Source organism: Drosophila biarmipes, chromosome X, assembly GCF_025231255.1.
Source record: "Drosophila biarmipes strain raj3 chromosome X, RU_DBia_V1.1, whole genome shotgun sequence".
NCBI classification, from domain to species: domain Eukaryota; kingdom Metazoa; phylum Arthropoda; class Insecta; order Diptera; family Drosophilidae; genus Drosophila; species Drosophila biarmipes.
In genome coordinates this window covers 6,344,983-6,366,887 of record NC_066611.1, presented here as the reverse complement: position 1 = coordinate 6,366,887, position 21,905 = coordinate 6,344,983, and the positions used below count along the sequence as shown (strand labels likewise).

Genomic DNA, 21,905 nt, shown 5'->3' with positions numbered 1-21,905 from the left:
GATTCAGTGCGATCGGATCCGTGGAAGGGAACACTTCTACTCACGTGCAGGCGACATGGCGCTGTGGCCGCTGCTGCTGATCACCCTGGGAGTGTGGCTGCTGATCCGCAAATGGCCACTCCTGCGGTTGGGAGCCAGTCTACCGGGACCCTGGGCCTTTCCGCTCCTGGGCAACGCCCAGATGGTGGGCAAACTACGGCCGGAATGTGAGTGGAGTAGTCGGCCAGAGGGATGCCATTCATCACCTGCCCTTCACCAGTCATCTTTCTCGTTTTCACAGAGCTGCGAGACCGCTTCGGGGCCACCTATCGCCTGTGGCTGGGTCCCCAGCTCTGGGTGTTCCTCCACTCGGCCGAGGAGACGCGGCAGGCCCTGCATGATCCCACGCTCCGCAAGGCGGAGACCTTCCTGCAGCTGGAGCCGCTCATCGGCAACGGACTGCTCATCAGCCATGGAGCCCATTGGACCAGGCAGCGGCGCCTCCTGACGCCCGCCTTTCAGCCGCAACTCCTGCGCAGCTTTGCTCAGGGTATCGCTGGACATGCGGATCGCTTGGTCAGGAGGTTGGAGGCTACCAAGGGAGCCCCTCTGGAGGTCACCGATCCCCTGTTCGCCTGCCTTCTAGACGCCATTGTGGGTGAGTTCGAATCCTCATCTGTAAATAAATAAAGGTACCATAATTGTTGTCTATTTTTAAAAAGGAATTAATGAAAAATGTAAGAATACCTTTAATTTAAGATTTTTAGATTGTATATATATATGTTTTACGTTGCTTACTTACCAGCGATATCTTTTCCCCCTCAGACACCTCGATGGGCGCCCAACTGGACACTCAGTCGGTGGATCACTCACCCATCATCAATGCTTTCCATCTCAGCAGCAAGTTACTATTCAAGCGCATGATCAATCCGCTCCTGGCCTCCGACTGGGTCTTTCGGCGCACCCAACTCTGGCGGGAACTCAACGAGCAGCTCCAGGTGATCCACACCCTGATGGAATCGGTGATCGAAAAGCGCGCCAAGCAGCTGGAGGAGAATGGAGAAACTCCAGGAAAGGGGATCAATCTCCTGGATACTCTTCTTCTGGCCAGATTCGAGGGTCAACCCCTGAGCAGGAGGGAAGTTCGTGATGAGGTCAACACCTTTGTGTTTGCGGTGGGTATGCAAAGAGGTTTCCTATAAAGAAATGTAATCAGATTATATTTAAAAAATATGTTTATTTAGGAAACTTACCTACAAAAAAAAATATGTTTCCCTTGTACCTATGATTTCAGGGAGTGGACACCACGACGGCATCCATGTCGTTTGTGCTTTATGCCCTCGCTAAGTATCCCGAAACGCAGTCCCGTCTGCGTAAGGAGCTGCAGGAGCTTCCGATGGATGGCTCCTCCGACCCGGACACCCTCAACGAGCTGCCCTATCTGGATGCGGTGATCAAGGAGGTGCTGCGCATGTACACCATAGTGCCCACCACTGGACGGCAGACCACCAGAACCACGGAGATCGGAGGAAGAACCTACTGTGCCGGGGTCACTCTATGGATCAACATGTACGGATTGGCCCACGACAAGCTCTACTATCCGGATCCATATGCCTTCAAGCCGGAGCGGTGGTTGGAGGATGGCGATTCCGCACCACCCGCCTTCAGCTACATTCCCTTTTCGGGGGGGCCACATGTCTGCATCGGAAGGCGGTACTCCCTGCTCCTGATGAAGCTGCTCACCGCCCGCCTCGTCATGGCGTTCGATCTGGCACTGGGTTCGGAGCGGGCTCCTCTCAAGCTGCAGGCCCAAATGGTGCTGAAAGCCCAAGAGGGCATACATGTGTCCTTCCTGAAACGATAAAAACGATATATATTTCTTAGTTAAAATAATATTAAAAAAAAATAATATATAGAAAACGAGTATTATAAACACGTGAAAAAAATTAAGAATAAAGAAAAATGTATAGTTTGAATTGAGAAATTATAGTTTAATAAAATTCAATAAACCTGAATAAAAATTTGTTTAAAGTGTTTTTAATTTTTTGAAATCGGAACTATAGTTATTAAAATAATTTTTTAATTTTCAATTTTCAGTGTTGTACTTTAATTAGCTCTAAATAAAGTTTAGCCATCGGTTAAAAGCATTTTTTTTTGGAAAAAAGGATTAAATGAATTGGTAAATTGATATAACAATATTAACCTTAAGTTAAAATGCTTAAAATACGATTTTTTAAAATAAAAATCCGAAAGGTATTTCTGAATAAAAACAAATGTCACAATTTATAGTTAAATTATTTACACTCCAAAATATAAGGCCTCTTTAGCAATTTTTTTTTAACTTTGTGTGCTTCACTTCACTGCCTTTAAATAACGATAACTCACCGATAACTTCAATAGCTTCCGAGCTGGAGGTTAAATTCCGACAAACAATTCCAGGAATTGAGCCAATTCCATGGAAAAACTGAGCTTTTCGGCAGTTTCCGCCAGATTTGTGTGGCGCCTGCCCGAAAGTAGCTAGGCACCAGCTACATCTGGCTATTTCCCGCCGGCCAGCCAGCTATCGATAGGCGCGTGAGGGGCGTGAGGCGCAGCGTTGCTGGCGCCGATAACATGTGCTGCCGTTATCGTTTCGTTTTTGACAGCTGCACGAGCTGCGCGCTGCATGTGTATGTGTGTGTGCGAAAATATTAATTGATACCTGGCGATGCGATGCAGTGCCGTGTGAAATACGTCGGAGCTGATTGTTCATAAATTCAAACGATTTAACTTGTGATTCGACAAAATTTGTGTGTTTCGGCATAGCTTGTTTGCTGGGGCCAGCCAAAAAAAAGGAAGAAAAGACAGCGACGTGCAACGCACACACACCGACAGGGCGAACGCGGACGGGAAAAACGCACACACCCATACAAATGCCATAGATTGAGGTGTATGTGTGTCGTATTGTATCGTTGGAAAGAAAGCAAGCGAGCGAGCACACGCATACGGCAAAATACGAAAAGAACATACATAAAGGCTTTTCCTTTTCGCGTGCTGACTGTTGCATGCAACGGAGGTGTTTGAGCAGTGTGTGATACCGATTTTTACTTATTCTGTTTTTTTTCAAAACAAAAATATAACGTAATATATACGTTTAATACCTTTTATAAATATTTGTCTGTTGTTATTGGTTAAATAAACAATCAATTACGGGTAAAGTTACTCCAAGAAAAATGGCCTCCTCCGAGGCCAAGGGTAAAAACCCTTATTCGGAGCTGAGCAACGTTAAAAGGCCGAAATTATCGCCCTTAAATAAAAAGAAAAAACCTACGGATAACAATTTAGTAGAATCGGAAAGCGAAGAAGTTGTGATGAAAGAAGTCATTGACCCTGTAAGTCATCCGAGTCCAACCAGCCAAGTAAGTGGTAAAGCTATAACGGATCCTGCTAGCAAAGAAGAGAAGAGAGAAAGTGGAAATTTGGAAAACAACGGATACTCGTACAGCAGCGCTCACAAGGGACCCTTTGTGGTCTACATAGACAAAATTGGTGAAACCAATGGCGAAAACCGACCTAGAAGAGTTCCTATAAATCCTCTTGAACTAAATGCTGTCCTGCTAAAATTAAATATTAAAGATATAATTTCAGTAAATAAGATTGGTTATGGGCGCTGCAAGGCTGAGTGCAAGTCAGCAACGGCAGCTAATAGCATCCTGTCCTCAAATCTTAAAAGTAATGGTTACGAACCTAAAATTCTTAAGCATTTCATTTTTAAAATGGGTATTATTTTTAATATTCCGACAAAATTTTCCGACTCTGAACTTAAGGAGTACATTTCTTCTCCAGTACCTATTCAAGAAATAATTCGTGTGAAGACTAAGGACCGAGACAATAAAGATATTTTTATTAACACTCCTAGGGTTAAGATTCTTTTTAAAGGTACTCAAATTCCCAACGAGATTGTCTTCCTGTACACCAAAATTAATGTTAGTCCATATGTTCCTTTTAGTCAATGTTTTCGTTGTTTTAGATTTAATCACTTTGCTCAGCATTGTAAACAAACTGAACAAAAATGCAGTAAATGTTCTCTTTCGCATTCAAGAGAACAACAATGTAATCAACTCGTTTGTGCCAACTGCAAACAAAATCACCCAGCCACCTCTCTTGAGTGCCCTGCTCGTAAGAGAGCGTACGCTATCCAGAAATGTATGACTATTGAGAATTTATCACGAAATGAAACGAAGATTAGGTACCCCTCTCTCTTCCAAATTTTAGATGAAGTCGACACCAACGACTTAACCCACTTCCCCCAGCCAACATGGCAAAGAAAATCTGCCAATCCAGTGTTACAAAATAATACCAAAATAGCTACCCAACAAATATTTGCACAAAACCCTTTTAATAAGGTTGTTAAGAACTCTCTTAACAAGAAAAACGAAGATAAAAATTCACGCGACACTATGATCAGCTGGAAAGCTGCTCTTTATGAACATGAGTACACTCCAAACGAAAAGTTTTCTCTCATTCATTCTAATCCACCTAGTTCCTCACCCTCTAGTCAACCTTTTTTAGACAATCCAGCTCTTGAAGCTGCGGAGAATAGCTTAAATCAATTAGCTTCTGAAATATCCTCATTTCTAGTCAACGAAACAACCAATTTAGTACCTGAATCAAGAAACTTTTTAGAGAATTTAAGAAACAGAATAGCACTTACAAACTCAAAAATTGATTTGTTCAAAATTAATCAACTTGTTTAATTTTGAATAATAACTTTTTTATTTATTTATTTATCTATTTACTTATTTTTCTGATTTTTTTTTTTTTTTTTTTTTTTTTTTTCTGTTAAATTAATTGTTTTTTATTTATTCGTTTTTCTTTTCTCTTTCATTTGTCTATCTGTTTTCATTTGAAAATAAAACATAAAGTTATATTATTTAAATGACAATAAAAATCCTACAGTATAATATTCAGAGCTTAACTGCTAATAATAACAAACAATTACTAGAATTATTCTTAGTAAACAATAACATAGACATAGCAATTTTATCAGAGATATGGATTTCCAATAATTCCATGTGTAGCTTGGCAAATTATAATTTTGTATGTAAGCCGCGTAACGATGGTTATGGAGGCGTTGGAATTTACTTAAAAAAACACATACGCTTTAAACAAATCAACTGTGATATTAGCTTAGAAGTCATTGGTATCCGTACAATTAACCTAAGAAATAATATTAATATTTTCAGTGTCTATGCTGCTCCCAGCACAGACATTAATTCTTTTCAACAAGGCTGCGATGATCTATTTACTATTGCTGCTCAATCGAGTGGTCTAACTGTCATAGGTGGTGACTTCAATGCCAAATCCAGCATTTGGGGTAATAATACTCAAGATGTCAGAGGCGGTATTTTAGAAAATTCCCTCTTACACTCCGGTTTCTTTTGCCTTAACAACGGCTCTCCAACTTACTCCCATAACCCATCCTATACTTCAACACTCGATCTCACTTTCATTAATAGTAGCAATCTTTGTTCTAACTGGTCCTCAATAAATTCTAAAATATCAAATAGCAATCATTTCCCAATCTTAATTGAAATAGACCAAATTTCTGCTTCGACTAATATTATTAAATTTAACCATAATAAAATAATCAAAGACTTTTCCAAAATTCAAATTACAACGTTAGATAGCATTTCCAACTTATCCCAAACAATACACTGTAATAATTCAATTAAAATAAATACAAACAATAGATATGTTCCAAAAAAGTATTGGGACGAGGTATGTGAAAAATTGTTTAGATTAAGAAACGCGTGCAGACAAAAATATTTTAAATCCAAACTACAATCTGATGCTATTGCCTATATTAACAGTAATAAAAAACTTAACAACTATTATTATAAAATGAGAAAAGAAAACCTCAATAAGCTAGCAGAAGACATTTCTAACCCCTCTTCTCTGAAAGATATGTGGAACAAAATCAAAAATCTTAAACTTTTTAAACAAATTAAACCGTCAAACAGTGCAATATCTGACTCAGAACATAGAGATTTTCTCAATCAAATAGCCACAGCTCCCAACACTGCGATGTGTCCTGACGTATCTTTTTCTCCTGATCTGCTTTATAGATATACCAACTCTAATTTCTCAGCGCGTGAACTTCTTGACTTCCTTAACTCTCGTAACCCAGACTCGGCTAAGGGTCTTGACAACATTTCATACAGAATGCTTCTATCTCTACCCTTAAGTCAAATAGAAAAACTGGTATCCCTGCTAAACATTACTTTAGACAATGGGTTTATTCCAGATCAGTGGCGGAAAATAAGGGTTATACCTGTTCCCAAAAAAAATCTAGACTCTTCAATTATTACCAACAACAGACCTATCTGCCTTCTAAGTGTGACTTTTAAGTGCTTAGAAGGTTTGATTAAATTGCGGATGGAAGAGTACATTAATAAAAATAAAATTCTGCCACCAAGATCCTATGCGTTCAGAAAAAACCATTCTACTGCCCAATGCATCAACGATGTAATAAATAACATAGCCAACCTAAAAGCTCGTGGTTTCCACGTTACCGCAGCGGTTTTAGACTTAAGTAAAGCCTTTGATGCCGTCAATATCCCTATTCTGGGTAGCAAATTAGTTAGTTTGGGTTTCGACCACAATCATATTTATTTCATTATAAACTTCCTTAGTAAAAGAGTTCTCACTATGGGTACTGCAGAGATAACTGTAAACAAAGGAGTTAGTCAAGGTAGTTGTCTGAGTCCAATCCTCTTTAATTTATATACAGCTGAGCTTCACAGCTTAAGTAATGACCATGACAGTATTCTGTTCCAGTACGCTGACGACTTCTTTCTAGTCTGTTATGACAAAGTCTTTTCGATGGCTGAAGAGAAATTAGAACAAAAAGTAAATAGGTTTATGGAACTGTGCAATATTAATAATCTTACTTTTAATCCAGACAAATCAGCCACCATTCATTTTAATCTAAGAAAAAAACCTTTAAGTATCTTGTGCAATAATATTATTTTAAAAAATGTAAATAGTATAAATTATTTAGGTAGAGTCATAAGTTCAAACAACTCGTCTGTTCAGCATGTAAATAAAACGATCTCTAAATCGAATCAAACGAATATGTTTATTCAAATGCTCAGTGGTTGCCGCTTCGGAGTACATCCAAGCAAGTCACTACTCTTTTATAAAGCATTTATTAGAACTAGATATGAATACGCCTGCTCCTCTTTTTCAAACATATCAAAATCAGTACAAAACAATATAAATAAGCATGCTAATTTCCACCTTAGAAAGGCCTTAGGACTTATTAAATCGACTCCAATTAATATTATTTATAATCTTGCAGCTGAACTTCCTCCAGCTTATAGGATTAAATTCGCTACAGCGAAGGAGTTGGCCAAAACGTTCGCTCATGGACTACCATCTGCGTCGCTTCTGTCAAACTCCTTTGTAGCCAAAAATACTAGTTACAGTAGAATTTATGCTGAATTTAAAAATATCCTGGATAGTATTGCTCCTATTTGTCCTTACTCTCTGTCCACACGCAAGATTTCAGTTGACACAAATTTCTTTAAAGGTACTTGTACAAATAAAAAAATGGCAAACGAGACTATAATTCTCTCTTTATTTAAAGAAAAAATAAGAAGTTTAACCTCAAAAAATATGGAAATCATCTTCACGGATGGTTCTGTGTCGGAAAATTTTACAGGAGGTGCCTTTGTCCACTTAAATTCCAATTCGATAAAAAGTTTCTACACCGACAAAAAACTATCGTCGCTGACTGCTGAACTCACAGCCCTAGAAAAAGCCATTGACTTCGGTATTTCAAAAAAGTTCTCCAAAATAGCAATTTTAACTGACAGTCTTGGTGCCATCCAGACAATAAAGAACACGAACTCCAAAAACTGCATCTCTCAATGCATTCTGAAAAAAGTCATAAACAACCCAACCCTGCTATCCATAGAATTTCACCACATTCCAAGCCATTCCAATATTTGGGAAAACGATCTCGCAGATACAGCGGCTAAAAATGCTAAAATTAACGGCTCTTTCGCACCCGTCAGATGGACCCTTAAGGACGCAATCAATCATATGTTCGCGCAAATAAAACAAGACTGGGAGCGTGAATACAGTCTGTTCTCATTAGAGCGTAACAAGGGTTACTCTCTCCTCTCACCATATACCACTTCCAAGCCTTGGTTTAAAAACAAAGAACACCTATTCAACCGTATAGAAACGAAGACTCTAAACAGAATCTTAAGCGGACATGCTTTTGACAAATACACACTTTCCAAAATGAAAGTCTACGATAACGCCCTATGCGATTCGTGTAACGTTAATGAAGACATTTCGCATATTTTGTTAAATTGCTCAAAATATACACCAACAAGACAAAATTATCCAACACTACTTAAATATAACGATATCTATCGTTTACTTGGAAATGAACCAATTGAAAATTGGACATCGATTACCAGTTTCATTCGAGCTGCTAATATTAATATCTAATACAACACACTCCACACTGCTCATTTAACACACTATAACACCATCCACGCTTATACCAACTCACAAAATCTCAAAATTAAAATTTCTCACACATATTGATAACATTTTCATCGCTTATCGTTCATCGTCATCGCTCATCGTTCATTGTCATCATAACATCACCAGAAACTACTGCACGATATTTACATAGCTGTCCATTAAATTTTGTTTTTCTTGAAATTTAATTTCATACATTGGCAGTGGCGTTAACCCGTTCCAACGGGGCGGCCAAATAATTCTTCCCTCTTCACGGAAGGAAGTAACTTAATATTTAAAAAAAAAAAAATAAAGGCTTTTCCTCCTAAGTTCAGCTGCAGGCTACGCTCCGGTTTTGCGATCTAAACGCCCTCGCCTTGCCGCCCACCAGCCCACATCCTCCGCCCAGCGCCACCCCCTCGACTGCTGGAAGCCGTAGGTGAGAGAGAGAGAGCCAGCGAGCGGGCCGAAAATATATTTATTTATATTTATATTGACAGCAAGCGCGGATAGCAAGGTAAGCCTCGCACACACATGCAAACATATGTGCGAATAGAAAGAAGCGCAGCAGTGCATGTGCCCGTGCGTGTGTGTGCGTGCGGGAAGGAGCAGCGGCGACGCATTTAAAGCTGCTGCTGCTTCTTCTGCCGCCTGGCCGCAGCAAATTGCATAAAACAAAAAGGCCAGTCATTGTGCAAAACATGAATAGGCCTGCACATTATGTGTGTGCCTACGCCAGGCGTGTGTGTGCGTGTGTATTTTTGACATTTGTTGTTACACTTTTGTTTTCCAGTGCGTGAGAGTCGGCTGCAAGAGGGACCGAGAGCGCGAGAGAGAGTGGAACGCCGCATAGCGGCTGGAACGGTGATCCAGTCATCCAGTCAGGGCAAATCCAGTGAGTTCCCCCCCACCATCCACCCGGCCCGATAACCGATAACGATACCTCTACCGATCCGATACCGATCCTCCGCGGAGGAGCCGCCGATTTTAGCACCATTCAAGTGCCGACTAAAATGGAAATTGAAACAGATCAGTCTATTGAAGCAATGGACACCCAGGACACCCAAGAGGTCGAGATCCTCACCAGTGACCTCCAGCAGCAGCCACAGCAGCAGCAGCAACAACAGAACCCGCAGCAGCAGCAGAATTCGCCACCTCAGTTGCCCAAATTCAAGAATCTAATCCAGCCACAATTGCACGCAGTGGGTGCAGTCACTCAGCTGCCCAGCGAGAACGGCAATGTGCCGCCACAGCAGCTGCTGGCCGACAGTAGCTCCGCATCCTTTGGCCAGGACGCCGAGGCCATGGGCATCGATGATGACTCCAAGGAGGATCAGTTCCGCTCGGAGACCACATTCTCCTTCACCGTCGAGAATGTGGGTCAACTGAAGTCGCAGCGCCTGTCGCCGCCGGTCTATGTACGCATGTTGCCATGGAAGATCATGGTCATACCGAATGATCGGGCGCTGGGCTTCTTCCTGCAGTGCAACGGGGAGAACGATTCGCCCACCTGGTCGTGCAATGCCATTGCCGAGCTGCGCTTGAAGTGCCACAAGCCGGATGCACCGCCCTTCACCCGGGCTCGCATCAAGCATTTGTTCTACTCGAAGGAGAACGACTACGGCTACTCGAACTTCATCACCTGGCAGGAGCTGCAGGATGCCGACAAGAACTATGTGCACAACAACAGCATCACGCTGGAGGTTCACGTCATCGCGGATGCCCCGCACGGTGTGTTGTGGGACTCGAAGAAGCACACCGGCTATGTGGGCCTGAAGAATCAGGGCGCCACCTGCTACATGAACTCGCTGCTGCAGACCTTGTATTTCACCAACTCACTGCGATTGTCTGTGTATCGTATACCGACGGAGGCGGATGACAGCACCAAGTCGGTGGGTCTATCGCTGCAGCGGGTGTTCCACGAACTGCAGTTCGGTGACCGTCCCGTGGGCACCAAGAAGCTAACCAAGTCCTTTGGCTGGGAGACACTCGATTCGTTTATGCAGCACGATGTGCAGGAATTCCTGCGAGTGCTGCTCGACAAGCTGGAGTCCAAGATGAAGGGCACCACCCTGGAGGGCACTATTCCGGGTCTGTTCGAGGGCAAGATGTCTTCGTACATCAAGTGCAAGAACGTGGACTACAACAGCACGCGCTACGAGACGTTCTACGACATCCAGCTGAACATCAAGGACAAGAAGAACATCTACGAGTCCTTCCAGGATTACGTGGCCTCCGAGACCTTGGAGGGCGACAACAAGTACGATGCTGGTGTGCACGGCCTTCAGGTGAGGCGGGATTTGATTTAGCTGTGAGAGTTGGGCAGGACTTACCTCCATTACTCTCCTTTGTTTACCAAATTCATGATCTAAATGCACTTATTACCCTCTGCTTTTAGGAGGCCAGTAAGGGCGTCATCTTCACTGCATTCCCGCCCGTCTTGCATTTGCACCTGATGCGCTTCCAGTACGATCCCATCACAGACAGCTCGATCAAGTACAATGACCGCTTCGAGTTCTACGAGCAGATCAACCTGGACCGCTACCTGGCCGAGAGCGAGAAGACCTCCGCGGACTACGTCCTGCACGCCGTGCTGGTCCACTCTGGCGACAACCATGGCGGTCACTATGTGGTCTTCATCAATCCCAAGGCTGACGGCCGCTGGTTTAAGTTCGACGACGACGTGGTCTCCAGCTGCCGCAAGCAGGAGGCCATTGAGCAGAACTACGGCGGCATGGACGATGAGATCTCGTTCCATGCCAAGTGCAGCAATGCCTACATGCTGGTCTACATCCGCCAGTCGGAGCTGGAGCGTGTCCTGGGCGACATACCGGAGAATGAGATCTCAAGCGATTTGGTGGAGCGCTTGGACCTGGAGAAGCGCATCGAGATGGCGCGCCGCAAGGAGCGCAGCGAGGCCAATCTCTATGTGTCGGTGCACGTGATCCTCGAGGAGTACTTCGAGGACCAGCACAAGCGTCGGCTGTTCGATCTGGAGAAGGCCCATCCGCGTATCTTCAGGATCAAGCAGAATCAGACGGTCGACGAGCTGGTGGACATGTTTGTCAAGGGTTTCGGCGTGTCGCGCGATCGCATGCGCATCTGGAACATGTGCACCGCCCAGACGCAGAAGTTCTTGCACTTCGACTTCGAGGCGGAGGCGACGCGCACCATCGAGCAGATCCCCACGTCGCAGAAGCCGTGGGTCATCTGGCTGGAGCTGGCCTACCCGAATGTTCCTGGTCCCCTGCCGCCCTTCAATCCCAAGTCCGAGGTCCTGCTGTTCCTCAAGTACTACGATGCGCGCAACAAGCGCCTCAACTACATCGGATGCACCCAGCAGCCGTACAGCCGCCGGCTGATCGATCTGGTGCCCGAGGTCAATCGCAAGCTGGGCTTCGATCCGGAAACCGAGTTGACCATCTACGACGAGTACGCCGACAAGAAGCTGCTCAATCTGAACGAGCCCATCGAGAGTGTGCTCTTCATACCGCAGGATCATCTGCAGGGTCACATCCTGATTTTCGAACGCGAGTGCGTGGACGCCAAGCTGGACCTGCCCACGGTGGAGGACTACTTCCTCGACCTGGTCTACCGCATCGAGATCATCTTCAGCGACAAGTGCAACCCCAACGAGCCGGACTTCACGCTGGAGCTCTCCAACCGCTACAACTACGAGCAGCTCACCAATGCGGTGGCCGAGCGCCTGAACACCGATCCCCAGAAGCTGCAGTTCTTCATGTGCATCAACAACTACAAGGAGACGGCGGGAAATGCGGTGCCCTACACGTTCAAGGTGGGTGCAAGGAATGTACGCATAAGTTTATTTTATGATTATTTTATTTGATGTAACCCAGAACGGAGGTCGACAAAAGCTAAGCTTTATAAGTCTGAATTTTAAGAAAAAAGTGGTCAAAGAGCCAATTTTGTTATTTTTTAACTATTTGTGTCGACCTGTGGCTTGGGAATGTATAAAACATAGCTATTTAGTTGAAATAAATGTTTGTCTTAGCCGTATTTAGCATTTTAAATGTTAACATTTAGAAAAGAAGTTAAATATTAAATGAGTAATTCTTTTGTAAGGCCCAAAACAGCCATTTAAACCAGACACTTACACAATAACTAATATTAATCAATTAACTTCAATCTAACCATTCACACATCTTCCTTTTGCAGGGCACCATCAAGGACCTGGTGTCGTACACCAAACAGAGCACGCCCAAGCGCATCTTCTACCAGCGCCTCTCGCTCAGCATCCACGAGCTGGACAACAAGAAGCAGTTCAAGTGCGTCTGGGTGAGCAGCGACCTGAAGGACGAAAAGGAGCTGGTGCTGTATCCGAACAAGAACGACACGGTGAAGGGTCTGCTGGAGGAGGCGGCCAAGAAGATCACGTTCGCGGAGAACAGTCGCCGCAAGCTGCGCCTGATGAAGGTCAGCAACCACAAGATCGTGGCGGTGTGCAAGGACGACATACCGCTGGACACGTTGCTGAAGACCAGCGAGTCCATAACGACCACCCAGGGCGCCCAGAAGACTTATCGCATCGAGGAGGTGCCGGCGGAGGAGATGCAGCTGGCGGAGAACGAGTTCCTCATCCCAGTGGCGCACTTTAGCAAGGAGCTGTACAACTCGTTCGGCGTGCCCTTCCTCACCAAGGCGCGCCAGGGCGAGCCGTATGGCGCGCTCAAGCAACGCATCCAGCGGCGGCTGAATGTGCCCGACAAGGAGTGGGAGAACTACAAGTTCTCCGTCATCACCATGGGCCACAATTCGGATGTCAATGACAATACGCCCGTCGACCTGGAGGTGTATCGCTCGTGGACCACCGGCCAGTTGCCCTTCTTCGGTTTGGATCACATCAACAAGTCGCGCAAGCGCAGCTCGCTCAACTTTTCCGAGAAGGCCATCAAGATCTACAACTAGAGTGGGGTGTGCGGCATGCCCGGATGAGCACTGGATGGCAGGAGCAGGACCGTTTTTTTTTTTTTGGGGAGGGGGTTAAAGGATTAAGTATTGTGAGCTGGGAGGACGGCAAGGAGTGGATGCAGAGTGGCGGCCTCAGTCCTCCAAATTCGAAGCACGTGAACCCTCCTTGGAACCCTCCTTGAAACCGATCACAGACACACACACGCAACACTTACCCCAATTAATTTAAATATATAAACTGTTTTTGTAATCTAACCGCTAAGTCAAGTATAGTTATTTATTAACCCTCGCCGCCGACGGCCAGGCCACGCACACCAGCTGCTCCGCCCTCCTGATGGCTGAGGATCTGGGATCAAGGATCGCCGATCCCATCCGCTACCACTTTCCACTGTCCACTGTCCTGTTCCGCTTCCGTTTACAATCCCGCCCAGCGTCCGAGCATCAGCTGGGGAAGTCCGGTGGCCACCGTTCTACTGACTCGCTGCTTGAACTAAAGTAACTTCAATTTAGGCTTAGGCTTTTACGTGTGTGTGTACTTTCTATGCTATAATATTCTTAATCGATAATTGTTTAATCGCAGGCAGAAGTGAACTCGAAACGGAACGAATCGGTCGCTTTTGTCTAAATGTAAATAAGCGTTCGTTGCAAGTTGCCCATTAAAAACAAAACAAACAAACAAACAAACAACAAAAACAGAAACAAAGAGAACACGTATGTAAGAAAACAAAGGAAGAACCTAAAGCTAAACCTAAACCTAAATACAACCAACAAAAGATACATATATATAAATATACGAAGAGAGCTGTAAACAAATAACAAGTATAACTTTAGAAACAGAAGATGATTAACAAAAAGAGTCAGGTTGCGCTGGAGGAGTGACGAGGAAGGCGGAGGTTGAGGAGATCGAAAGAGAAAGAGATGGAAAGTATAGGATTTGTTTCAAACAATTATTTGTGATTTTTAAACATGAAATGATACAAGTGTACGCAAAGGACTAGACAACATAATATTAATTAATAAATTACCATAATAGCATGCGGTTTAGTGCTTTTTCTTTGTTGACTATAGCGAAAGGCAGAAGAGGAGAACAGAGAACAGAAAACCGACATCCGTTTCAAGAAAAACCAATCAAATGAGAAGAGCCCACAACAAAAATATTTTAACGATATATTACTATGCTATTATTATTTATGCAGCAAATAATTCAAATTATTTATGTGTACAAAAAAGAAAACCAACAAAAAACGAATAAAATACCAAGAATTCAAGTGAAGTGTTACTTAAATTGGGTGTGAGAGGGAAAAGTCTTGATAAGGTAACTTTTTAAATGATTTACGTTTCTAATATTTGCCTAAGTATATTATGTTTTAGGAATTCTTCATAAAAAAGTGTGGTTTTGAGTTCCCCAACAGAAAAACTAAGGTCAAACTATTTGTTTAATGGTTTTACGGAGATTCTTACTAATCTTTTTGCAAATAACGTCTTTATTTTTAATTTATTTATAATATATCAGAGTATTTTTAATTCTTTTGTAAGAAAATCAAGCAAATCTATATAATTTACATTAATGTTTGGAGGAAAATGTACTGAATATTTAATATTGTTATTAATTATTCTTGAAATTATAGGAAACCTTTGGCTTAGTGGGTTAACCTCGGTCTATAGAGCCTTACCATCTAAATTTACCTACTTCTAAAGGTCATGAAAAATGGAAAATATCTCAAGAATTCGTTTCGTTTTATCAACATCTGATACACAATTTTTAGGCCCATTTTGAAACACCAGCTTATAAAGGTTATTCACAGATCTAAATAAAAGTTATCCTTTCCAAAAGTAAGGTAGAGTATATCGTCTTTAAAATAAGTGTGTTTAATGAAATCGCTTGGAAAATCGTACTCTACAGTAGCTTAGAAACTAGGATCCTAGAACTTGCGTCGCTTGAGCAGCTCAGGCCGCCAGTTGACCGGGTGCGACTCCTCGCTGGCCTCGTCGTCCTCCTTGTACACCTTGATGGTCTTGTCCGCCTCGGCGGTGATCAGCCGCGTGCCCGACTGGTCGAAGCACATGGCGAATATGCCCGCCTCGCTGTCCATGGAGCCGGGCTGGACGGGCGCCTGGAAGCGCTGGAAATTGTAGCCGGTGCGCCAGTCCCAGAAGAACATGGTGCCGTTGTCGCCGCCCGAGACGAGCACGCCGTCGTTGTTGGCCGCCATGCAATTGACGATGGCCGTGTGGCCGGAGATGTTCTGCACGAAGTTGCCCTCGGGACAGCGCCACTGCTTGATGTTGTCCGGCGAGGCGGAGGCGAACATGTACAGCGAGGGATGCAGGACGATGCTGCGCACGGACTTCTTGTGGTTGGTCAGGGTGCAGACGCTCTTGCCGGCGGCCAGGTCCCACAGCCGCACCGTGGAGTCGTGGGAGCCGGTGATGATCTGCGGATTGGTGGCCTGGGCCACCACACTGGCCACCGTGTTCGTGTGCCCCGTCAGCGTGTGCACATTGGCCTTGGTTCGCATGTCCCAGATGCGCGCCGTCGAGTCGCGGCCCGAGGTGGCCAGCACATCGATGGTGGGGTGCAGGGCCAGCGAGTAGACGGCGGACAAGTGGCCATGATAGTGCCGGATGACCTTGTTGTACTCCAGATCCCAGCACTTCACCTGCCTGTCCTCGCCGCAGCTGAACAGATAGGGATGCTTGGAGCTGACGGCCACGCCGCGCACTGTGCTCACATGGCCGGTGAGCGATAGCTTCAGCTTGCCGCTGGCCAGGTCCCAGATCTTGATCACCCGATCGCCGGCACCGGTGGCGAACCACTCGTTGCCCGGCTCCACGGCAATGCAGCGCACCCAGCCCAAGTGGCCGGAGATGACGCGCGACAGCTTCCAGGGGGCGTGCCACTTCGGTTTGGGTATGGTGGGCGCCTTCTTGGGTATCAGCTGCAGGTTGCTGGCCGTGCCATTGGCGCCCTTGTCGCCATTGCTGTTGGCCAGCGAGGCGCGCACCAGGGATGTGTGATTGCCGGCGGCCAGGGGCACAGTAGTCTCCCCGGTCCTGCCACCCGGATTGTACTTAACCAGGCTGCCGGCGGCGGAGTCGGCAGAGCCGTCTGTGATGGCCAGTGGCTTGTCGCCCGGCGTGGCGGCCGCCGAGCCCTTCCTGGCCTCGCCGATCTTCACCGCCTTGTCTAGCACCAGGCCGTAGCTGTCGCGCGCCTTGATGGACCGCCGCAGCTTCTCCCTGTGCACGGAAATCATTGGGATTAGGAATTGGAATGGGAACTTCATCACAACTCCAGGTACTCACAGTCGGTCGTCGATCTCCGGCAGATTTCCCTGGTTCGAGACGAACAGGTCGTGGGTGCGCTTCAGGGAGCGGAATATCAGCGTGTGCACGCTGTGCTTTTGCACATCCTCCATGGCAGTGGGCTGTTATTTGTTGTTTATTCGCTAAAATAGATTAAAAAATGCGGCTTTTTATTTGGCCACAAAACAGCCATTCACAGTGGTGGGTCTATCGGTTATCGGCATTCACTACAATCAGTCAGTGGTGGCACCTATCTGGTTTCAAGCCAGATGCGTTAGTTGCCATCTAGCTGTTTTCAAGCTAGATTTGTGTTTTCCTAAAAATCGATTTATTTCAAAAAATCTGTGTTCAAAATTGAATTTAAATTTTCATAAAGGCCAATCTTTTTTTTTTTTTAGATTTTTATTGCATTGCCCCAGCCAGAAATAAATAATAAAATAAAGTCTTCCTAATTTAAGATTTTCAGAACCTTTGCTTTGTTAAAATTCTGCAGTGGCAATATTTTAGTTGGCTGATTAATGGCTTAGGAACCTAAGATAATTATTTAATTCCGCTTTCAAACCTGAGTTTTAATAATAATATCTACCCTTTATCCACTGACAAATTAAAAACAAATGGGACGTCCTTTTTGAAGCACATTTCTGTTTTTTTGTTTTTGTGTTGTTTTGTTTGTGTATTTTCTTTTCTCATTATTATTAGTTAGCGGGAACTGGCGATCCAGATGCAAGAGATGAGGACGTGGGGGACACCGATGGTGACGAGGTGCTGGCCGCAGCTCCGCTTTCTGGAACCGGCGATGGCCTTGTGTTGAAGAACTGTTTGATCTGGACATGCAAAGGGATGGGATATTAATCATATTATAGGGATCTTTCCGCTCACTTTCTACACAGCTGTCATAAAACGTAATATCTTGTTTAAGCTCTAGATTGTCTTAAAAATCTAAAATATTCTAAAAGCTTTAGGGGAAACAATTGTATAATAATGTTTTAAAAAAGACATTTTAGAAAAAAACGTATTTTTCTTTTTAGAAACTTTTTAAAAGTGTTATAATAAATATCATGTAAGGCTACGCTTTCAAAAACCACTTTACTTATCGTCAATTCCATTTAATCGAACCGCAATAATTAACCCCTCAACGAACCTTTATAATTTACCACAGCAATTCCAGAATGTTCTTCACATTTAAAATGCACATTCAACATTTAAAACTCACATTTAAAAAACTTTCTTCAAAAAAAATAAATACTTAACTTGATTAAACACTGATTTAGGTAAAAACATTTCAAGTCAGCTAACTTTTCCGAATGAAAAAATAATTTTAGAACGGAGAATCCTATTGAAAGCTCTAAAGCAACCTTGACTTTCTCCCACTTGATTTCCGAGCTATGACAGTCTGTGTGAAAGTGAGGCGACTGAAAATGGGCTTACGATGCGCTTGATGTAGTTGCACGAAGTTTCGTTGTTTGAGCTGGACACCACGTTGTCCGCTCGGTACGGCGGCGAGATGGTGACTTCGTTGAGGATTTGTATGTTAGGTCCTTGCCACGAAACTTCATTGTACTGTTGGAGAAATCGGAGATATGTAGGTCATACACCGACAGTGTTGAGAGCTCCTTACCCCGTATTGTTTGGCTATCGCTCTGTACAGCTCCTGTGCCTCTGGACTGACATCCGCGTTCTTGGACTTCAAGTAGTCTTGTCTTCGTTCCACTGTTTTACGCAGACGCATTTTCACCTAAGGAGAGGGTTTAGAGTTAGATTTGGGCAGGGGAACAATAGGAAAAGGTTACCTGTTCCAGGTTGAGCTTTTGCGGATCGTCAAAGTTGCCATTGCACTCCTTGACCACCTGCACGTTGCTGCACAGCGAGAGGTTCATTGCGTAGATATCACTCAGCTCCTCAGTGGACTTGGAGCGGCATTCTGTGGGAAAAGGGGGAAGAAAGGGGCAGCGCAGAAGGCGGAGACATTCGATGTACGGATAAACCAAGTAGTTGGGCAGATGGAATATAGGGCAGAGTGACAAGCTATCATAAATAGTACTAATTTAATAATTATATGATAAGGTACAATCATTTAAAGTTAATAAAAGCTGGTATCAAGTATTTTCATTCGGAAGAAGCCATGTTTTATCGATAAAAGTTAATTATTTGGAAGGATTTTTAATATTTAATGGGGAAGAATTGTCCGTGACTTAAGCTCAATATATTACTTAGTACTTCAATTAAGGGAGTTAGTGAAAATTTTTAATGATTATGCTTAAATAAAGCAAAAGCATGAACAACTTATATAAAGCTTTCAGTTAAGACCATCTTATGATGATGAAATAGTTAATACAAATGGCTAATCGCTGGTGAAACCTGTGCAATTTGTCTGAATTTTATATTTTAACAAAAAGCACTCTATATTATAGGTATTTTCTTCGGTTTAAGCAAAGTTAACGAAGTGTAAATGCAAAAAAAAAAAACATATATTCAATGTGAAATTTTGTAGCTATCTCTCTTGGAAACCACAATTTCGTTGTTAAATATTATGGTCATGTGAAATTTATGAACAAAAAGAGGGTATTAAATGCCTAATGCGCAATTGATTCCAGTTGGGATAACCTAGAGACTGGGAACCATGGACTGCTGACAATGGAAATGATCCCTAAACGTTATGTAAAGCCGGGGAAAGTGTGCACTTTCACCTGGCGCGCTTTCTTTGCAAAAGGATACTCAGGATAAGCATCTTTGTGTTGTGATCGAAGGCCAGCACCTCGCCCTCCACCTCCTCGTTGAAACAGGTCGTGCAGACGACTGTGGATCCAATGCTGAAGCAGTCGTTCACTGCGTTCACTGCGCTCGCAGCGGCAGCAGCCATTTTTAATTGCTGGATAAGATTGGCCAACTGGAAAGGTGCACCCGCAAGCTGTGTGGCTATGGATGTGGCTGTGTCTCCGGATCTTGCTACGGCTTTGGGTGCTGGTGGTTGTGCCGCCTGGTCGAACGCACAACGTTGCACAAACAAGCAAGGGGTCGCCGTTGAAGGAGCAGCTGCCCAGGATTCGCGATTTCTGGAAGGGATTGCACTTGCTCTCTCGCTCGCACTCGCACTCGCTCGCTCTCGCCGTCTGGCTGGGTCGCTGTCGCTCTCTCGCTTTCACCTGAACCGCTGCAATGCAAATGTCGCGCTTCCTGGCGATCTGGTCGAGATCCTGCTCCTGCTGCTGCCGCTGATCCACTTGACTTGGCCCAAAACACGCTGCTTACTCGGTTAGCCGGCCTTCGACGGTCTGCGTTGGCGCCTCTTGCGGTTCGGTAATTGAAAAGTTGGGAAAATATGCGAAAAATTTATTGGTCAACACACGAAACAACAGCCAAAAGGGGGCAGCAGAAAAACGCAGTGTTGCACTTGCCGCGCAGCGATAGGCAGCGATAGTTATCGGTTTGCGGCATCTGGCAACGCCAGTGCGAAATTTATTGGCCGGTTCGCCAAAATGTCTTCTTAATCTTAAAATATAGTTTTTTAGTTAAATTAATCACATAAAGAAATGTATTTTTCCCGTTTTAGAACTGTAATTTATGGCAGACTGAACAACTCGTGATATATTTGTTTTTCAAAGGCTACTGCCATTTTCAGTTTTAATTGGGAAAAGTAAACTCTTTTTAAGCAAAAGTCATAAGCTAATTTGCAACACAGTGTCTTAAAATTGTCCAATTGGAATGAAATGCATAGTTATCCTTTTAAAATAAAAATCACAAATTGTGATTTATTTCAGTTTTGTTTTTATTTATTTGTAAAGTAATACCGTGTACTCAGCGTATTTTAATACAGAGTATTAAATTTTCAAAATAAATATACATTTTAGGAGAAAGTGGTTCGTGTATTTTTTCCTACTTTAAATTATACAAATTTAAAAATTTCTTTCTAAAAACGACTTTATATTTCCATAACGTAGACGCACATAAACAATAAGTTGAAAATAAAAAATAACTCAATAGATGAAAAATAATAAAATGTTGCCACTTCTTGACTGTCGGTATTTTAAACCAACTAAAACGGCGGGCACACTGCCCTTCGTTTGTTTTCGATTGTTATCTCTGCGATAAACAGCTGGCCGACATTATCGATAGCGATAGCTGAGAGCCAAAAACCAAAAGCCAAGCCAAACCGTCCGAAAACCAAAACAATGGGTGAACCCAAGATCCAAACGCCCGTGGAGCGCGCCCCCAACGCCGAGACCGTGCTGCCCCTCAGCCGGGTGCGCACCATCATGAAGAGCTCCATGGACACGGGCCTGATCACCAACGAGGTGCTCTTCCTCATGACCAAGTGCACGGAGCTCTTCGTCCGCCATTTGGCGGGCGAGGCCTATGCGGAAGCCTTCCGGCAGAAGCCCAGCGAAACGCTGAAGTACGAGCACCTCTCGCAGCTGGTCAACAAGAGCAAGAACCTGGAGTTCCTGCTGCAGATCGTGCCGGAGAAGATCCGTGTGCACGAGTTCCAGGAGATGCTGCGCCTGAACCGCTCCGCCGGCAGCGACGACGACGATTCCGAGTCCGGTTCCGAGTCGGATGAGTGACGGGACGAGCCCGTGAACGTTCCAGCGCCACCGACTGATTCCAACGCCCGCTATCTCTTGGCTTCTGCGCCAGCCCACTAGATAAGTAAACGATTGTGCATAACCTCTGATTAATCAAGGAGCCCATGGTGTCCTCCAAATGACCACCAGATCGCGGGATGATTACGGAGCGAGCGTCTGCGTCTGATAAGCCCCTGAATTGTACATGCTTAGATAACTTCTATTAATTTCCAACACCCCGAAACTACATTTGTCAATTTAAACGATGCCCTTGCGGAGTTATCGTCTAAATAATTACTCTAACTCTAGGTTTACCAGCTAAAGTACATAAGCTTGCAGTTAAAAATAGGTATATTCTAAGGCTTGTTTACTACTCCCTTTGGTAAGCTAAAAATATATGTTAGGCCCAAAAATGGCAAACTAAAAATATGTGTTAGGCCCTAAAATTGTAAGAAACTTGGAATTTGAAACCTACGTTGGAGAAAACATTCTTGAGCTAGATATTTCTAAAAATAATAATCATCTCTTACCCCAACACTAGTTTCTGTAATTTTACTTGTTCATTCAACTTTTGAATTTATTTTAGATTTTAATCCCAAAGAGTTAAGG

At 44.1% G+C, this 21,905-nt stretch overlaps 5 protein-coding genes across 7 annotated transcripts; 3 read left to right on the top strand and 2 right to left on the bottom strand.

Moving 5' to 3' along the window:
• The first annotated feature begins 55 nt into the window (after positions 1-55).
• LOC108024634 (probable cytochrome P450 311a1) lies at positions 56-1,955 on the top strand. Its single transcript, XM_017094678.3, has 4 exons — positions 56-206; positions 260-637; positions 805-1,154; positions 1,274-1,955. Exons 1-4 carry the CDS (start codon positions 56-58, stop codon positions 1,841-1,843), a joined length of 1,449 nt encoding a protein of 482 aa, XP_016950167.1. The 3' UTR covers positions 1,844-1,955.
• Positions 1,956-2,654: 699 nt separating this feature from the next.
• On the top strand, positions 2,655-14,696 carry LOC108024633 (ubiquitin carboxyl-terminal hydrolase 7). 3 transcript variants are annotated; one of them, XM_050890613.1, is made up of 5 exons: positions 2,655-3,045; positions 8,725-9,016; positions 9,293-10,787; positions 10,898-12,310; positions 12,676-14,696. In XM_050890613.1, the coding sequence occupies exons 3-5, from the start codon at positions 9,513-9,515 to the stop codon at positions 13,423-13,425; spliced, it is 3,438 nt and encodes a 1,145-aa protein (XP_050746570.1). In that variant the 5' UTR covers positions 2,655-3,045; positions 8,725-9,016; positions 9,293-9,512; the 3' UTR covers positions 13,426-14,696. The 3 variants fall into 3 exon arrangements, with proteins under 3 accessions (XP_050746570.1, XP_050746569.1, XP_016950166.1); XM_050890612.1 differs by having other exon boundaries at positions 2,655-3,171; XM_017094677.3 differs by lacking the exon at positions 2,655-3,045 and having other exon boundaries at positions 8,834-9,016; positions 10,898-12,295.
• Positions 14,697-15,276: 580 nt separating this feature from the next.
• LOC108024878 (pleiotropic regulator 1) lies at positions 15,277-16,940 on the bottom strand. Its single transcript, XM_017095022.2, has 2 exons — positions 16,735-16,940; positions 15,277-16,668 (listed from the first exon to the last, which is right to left on the bottom strand). The coding sequence occupies exons 1-2, from the start codon at positions 16,845-16,847 to the stop codon at positions 15,351-15,353; spliced, it is 1,431 nt and encodes a 476-aa protein (XP_016950511.1). The 5' UTR covers positions 16,848-16,940; the 3' UTR covers positions 15,277-15,350.
• Positions 16,941-17,356: 416 nt separating this feature from the next.
• LOC108024873 (LSM12 homolog A) lies at positions 17,357-20,266 on the bottom strand. The gene is made up of 5 exons (XM_017095018.3): positions 19,450-20,266; positions 18,525-18,655; positions 18,353-18,469; positions 18,163-18,294; positions 17,357-17,558 (listed from the first exon to the last, which is right to left on the bottom strand). The coding sequence occupies exons 1-5, from the start codon at positions 19,592-19,594 to the stop codon at positions 17,430-17,432; spliced, it is 654 nt and encodes a 217-aa protein (XP_016950507.1). The 5' UTR covers positions 19,595-20,266; the 3' UTR covers positions 17,357-17,429.
• A 534-nt stretch (positions 20,267-20,800) lies between these two features.
• LOC108024377 (chromatin accessibility complex 16kD protein) lies at positions 20,801-21,831 on the top strand. Its single transcript, XM_017094280.3, has one exon. It carries the CDS (start codon positions 20,904-20,906, stop codon positions 21,294-21,296), a length of 393 nt encoding a protein of 130 aa, XP_016949769.1. The 5' UTR covers positions 20,801-20,903; the 3' UTR covers positions 21,297-21,831.
• Positions 21,832-21,905: the final 74 nt, after the last annotated feature.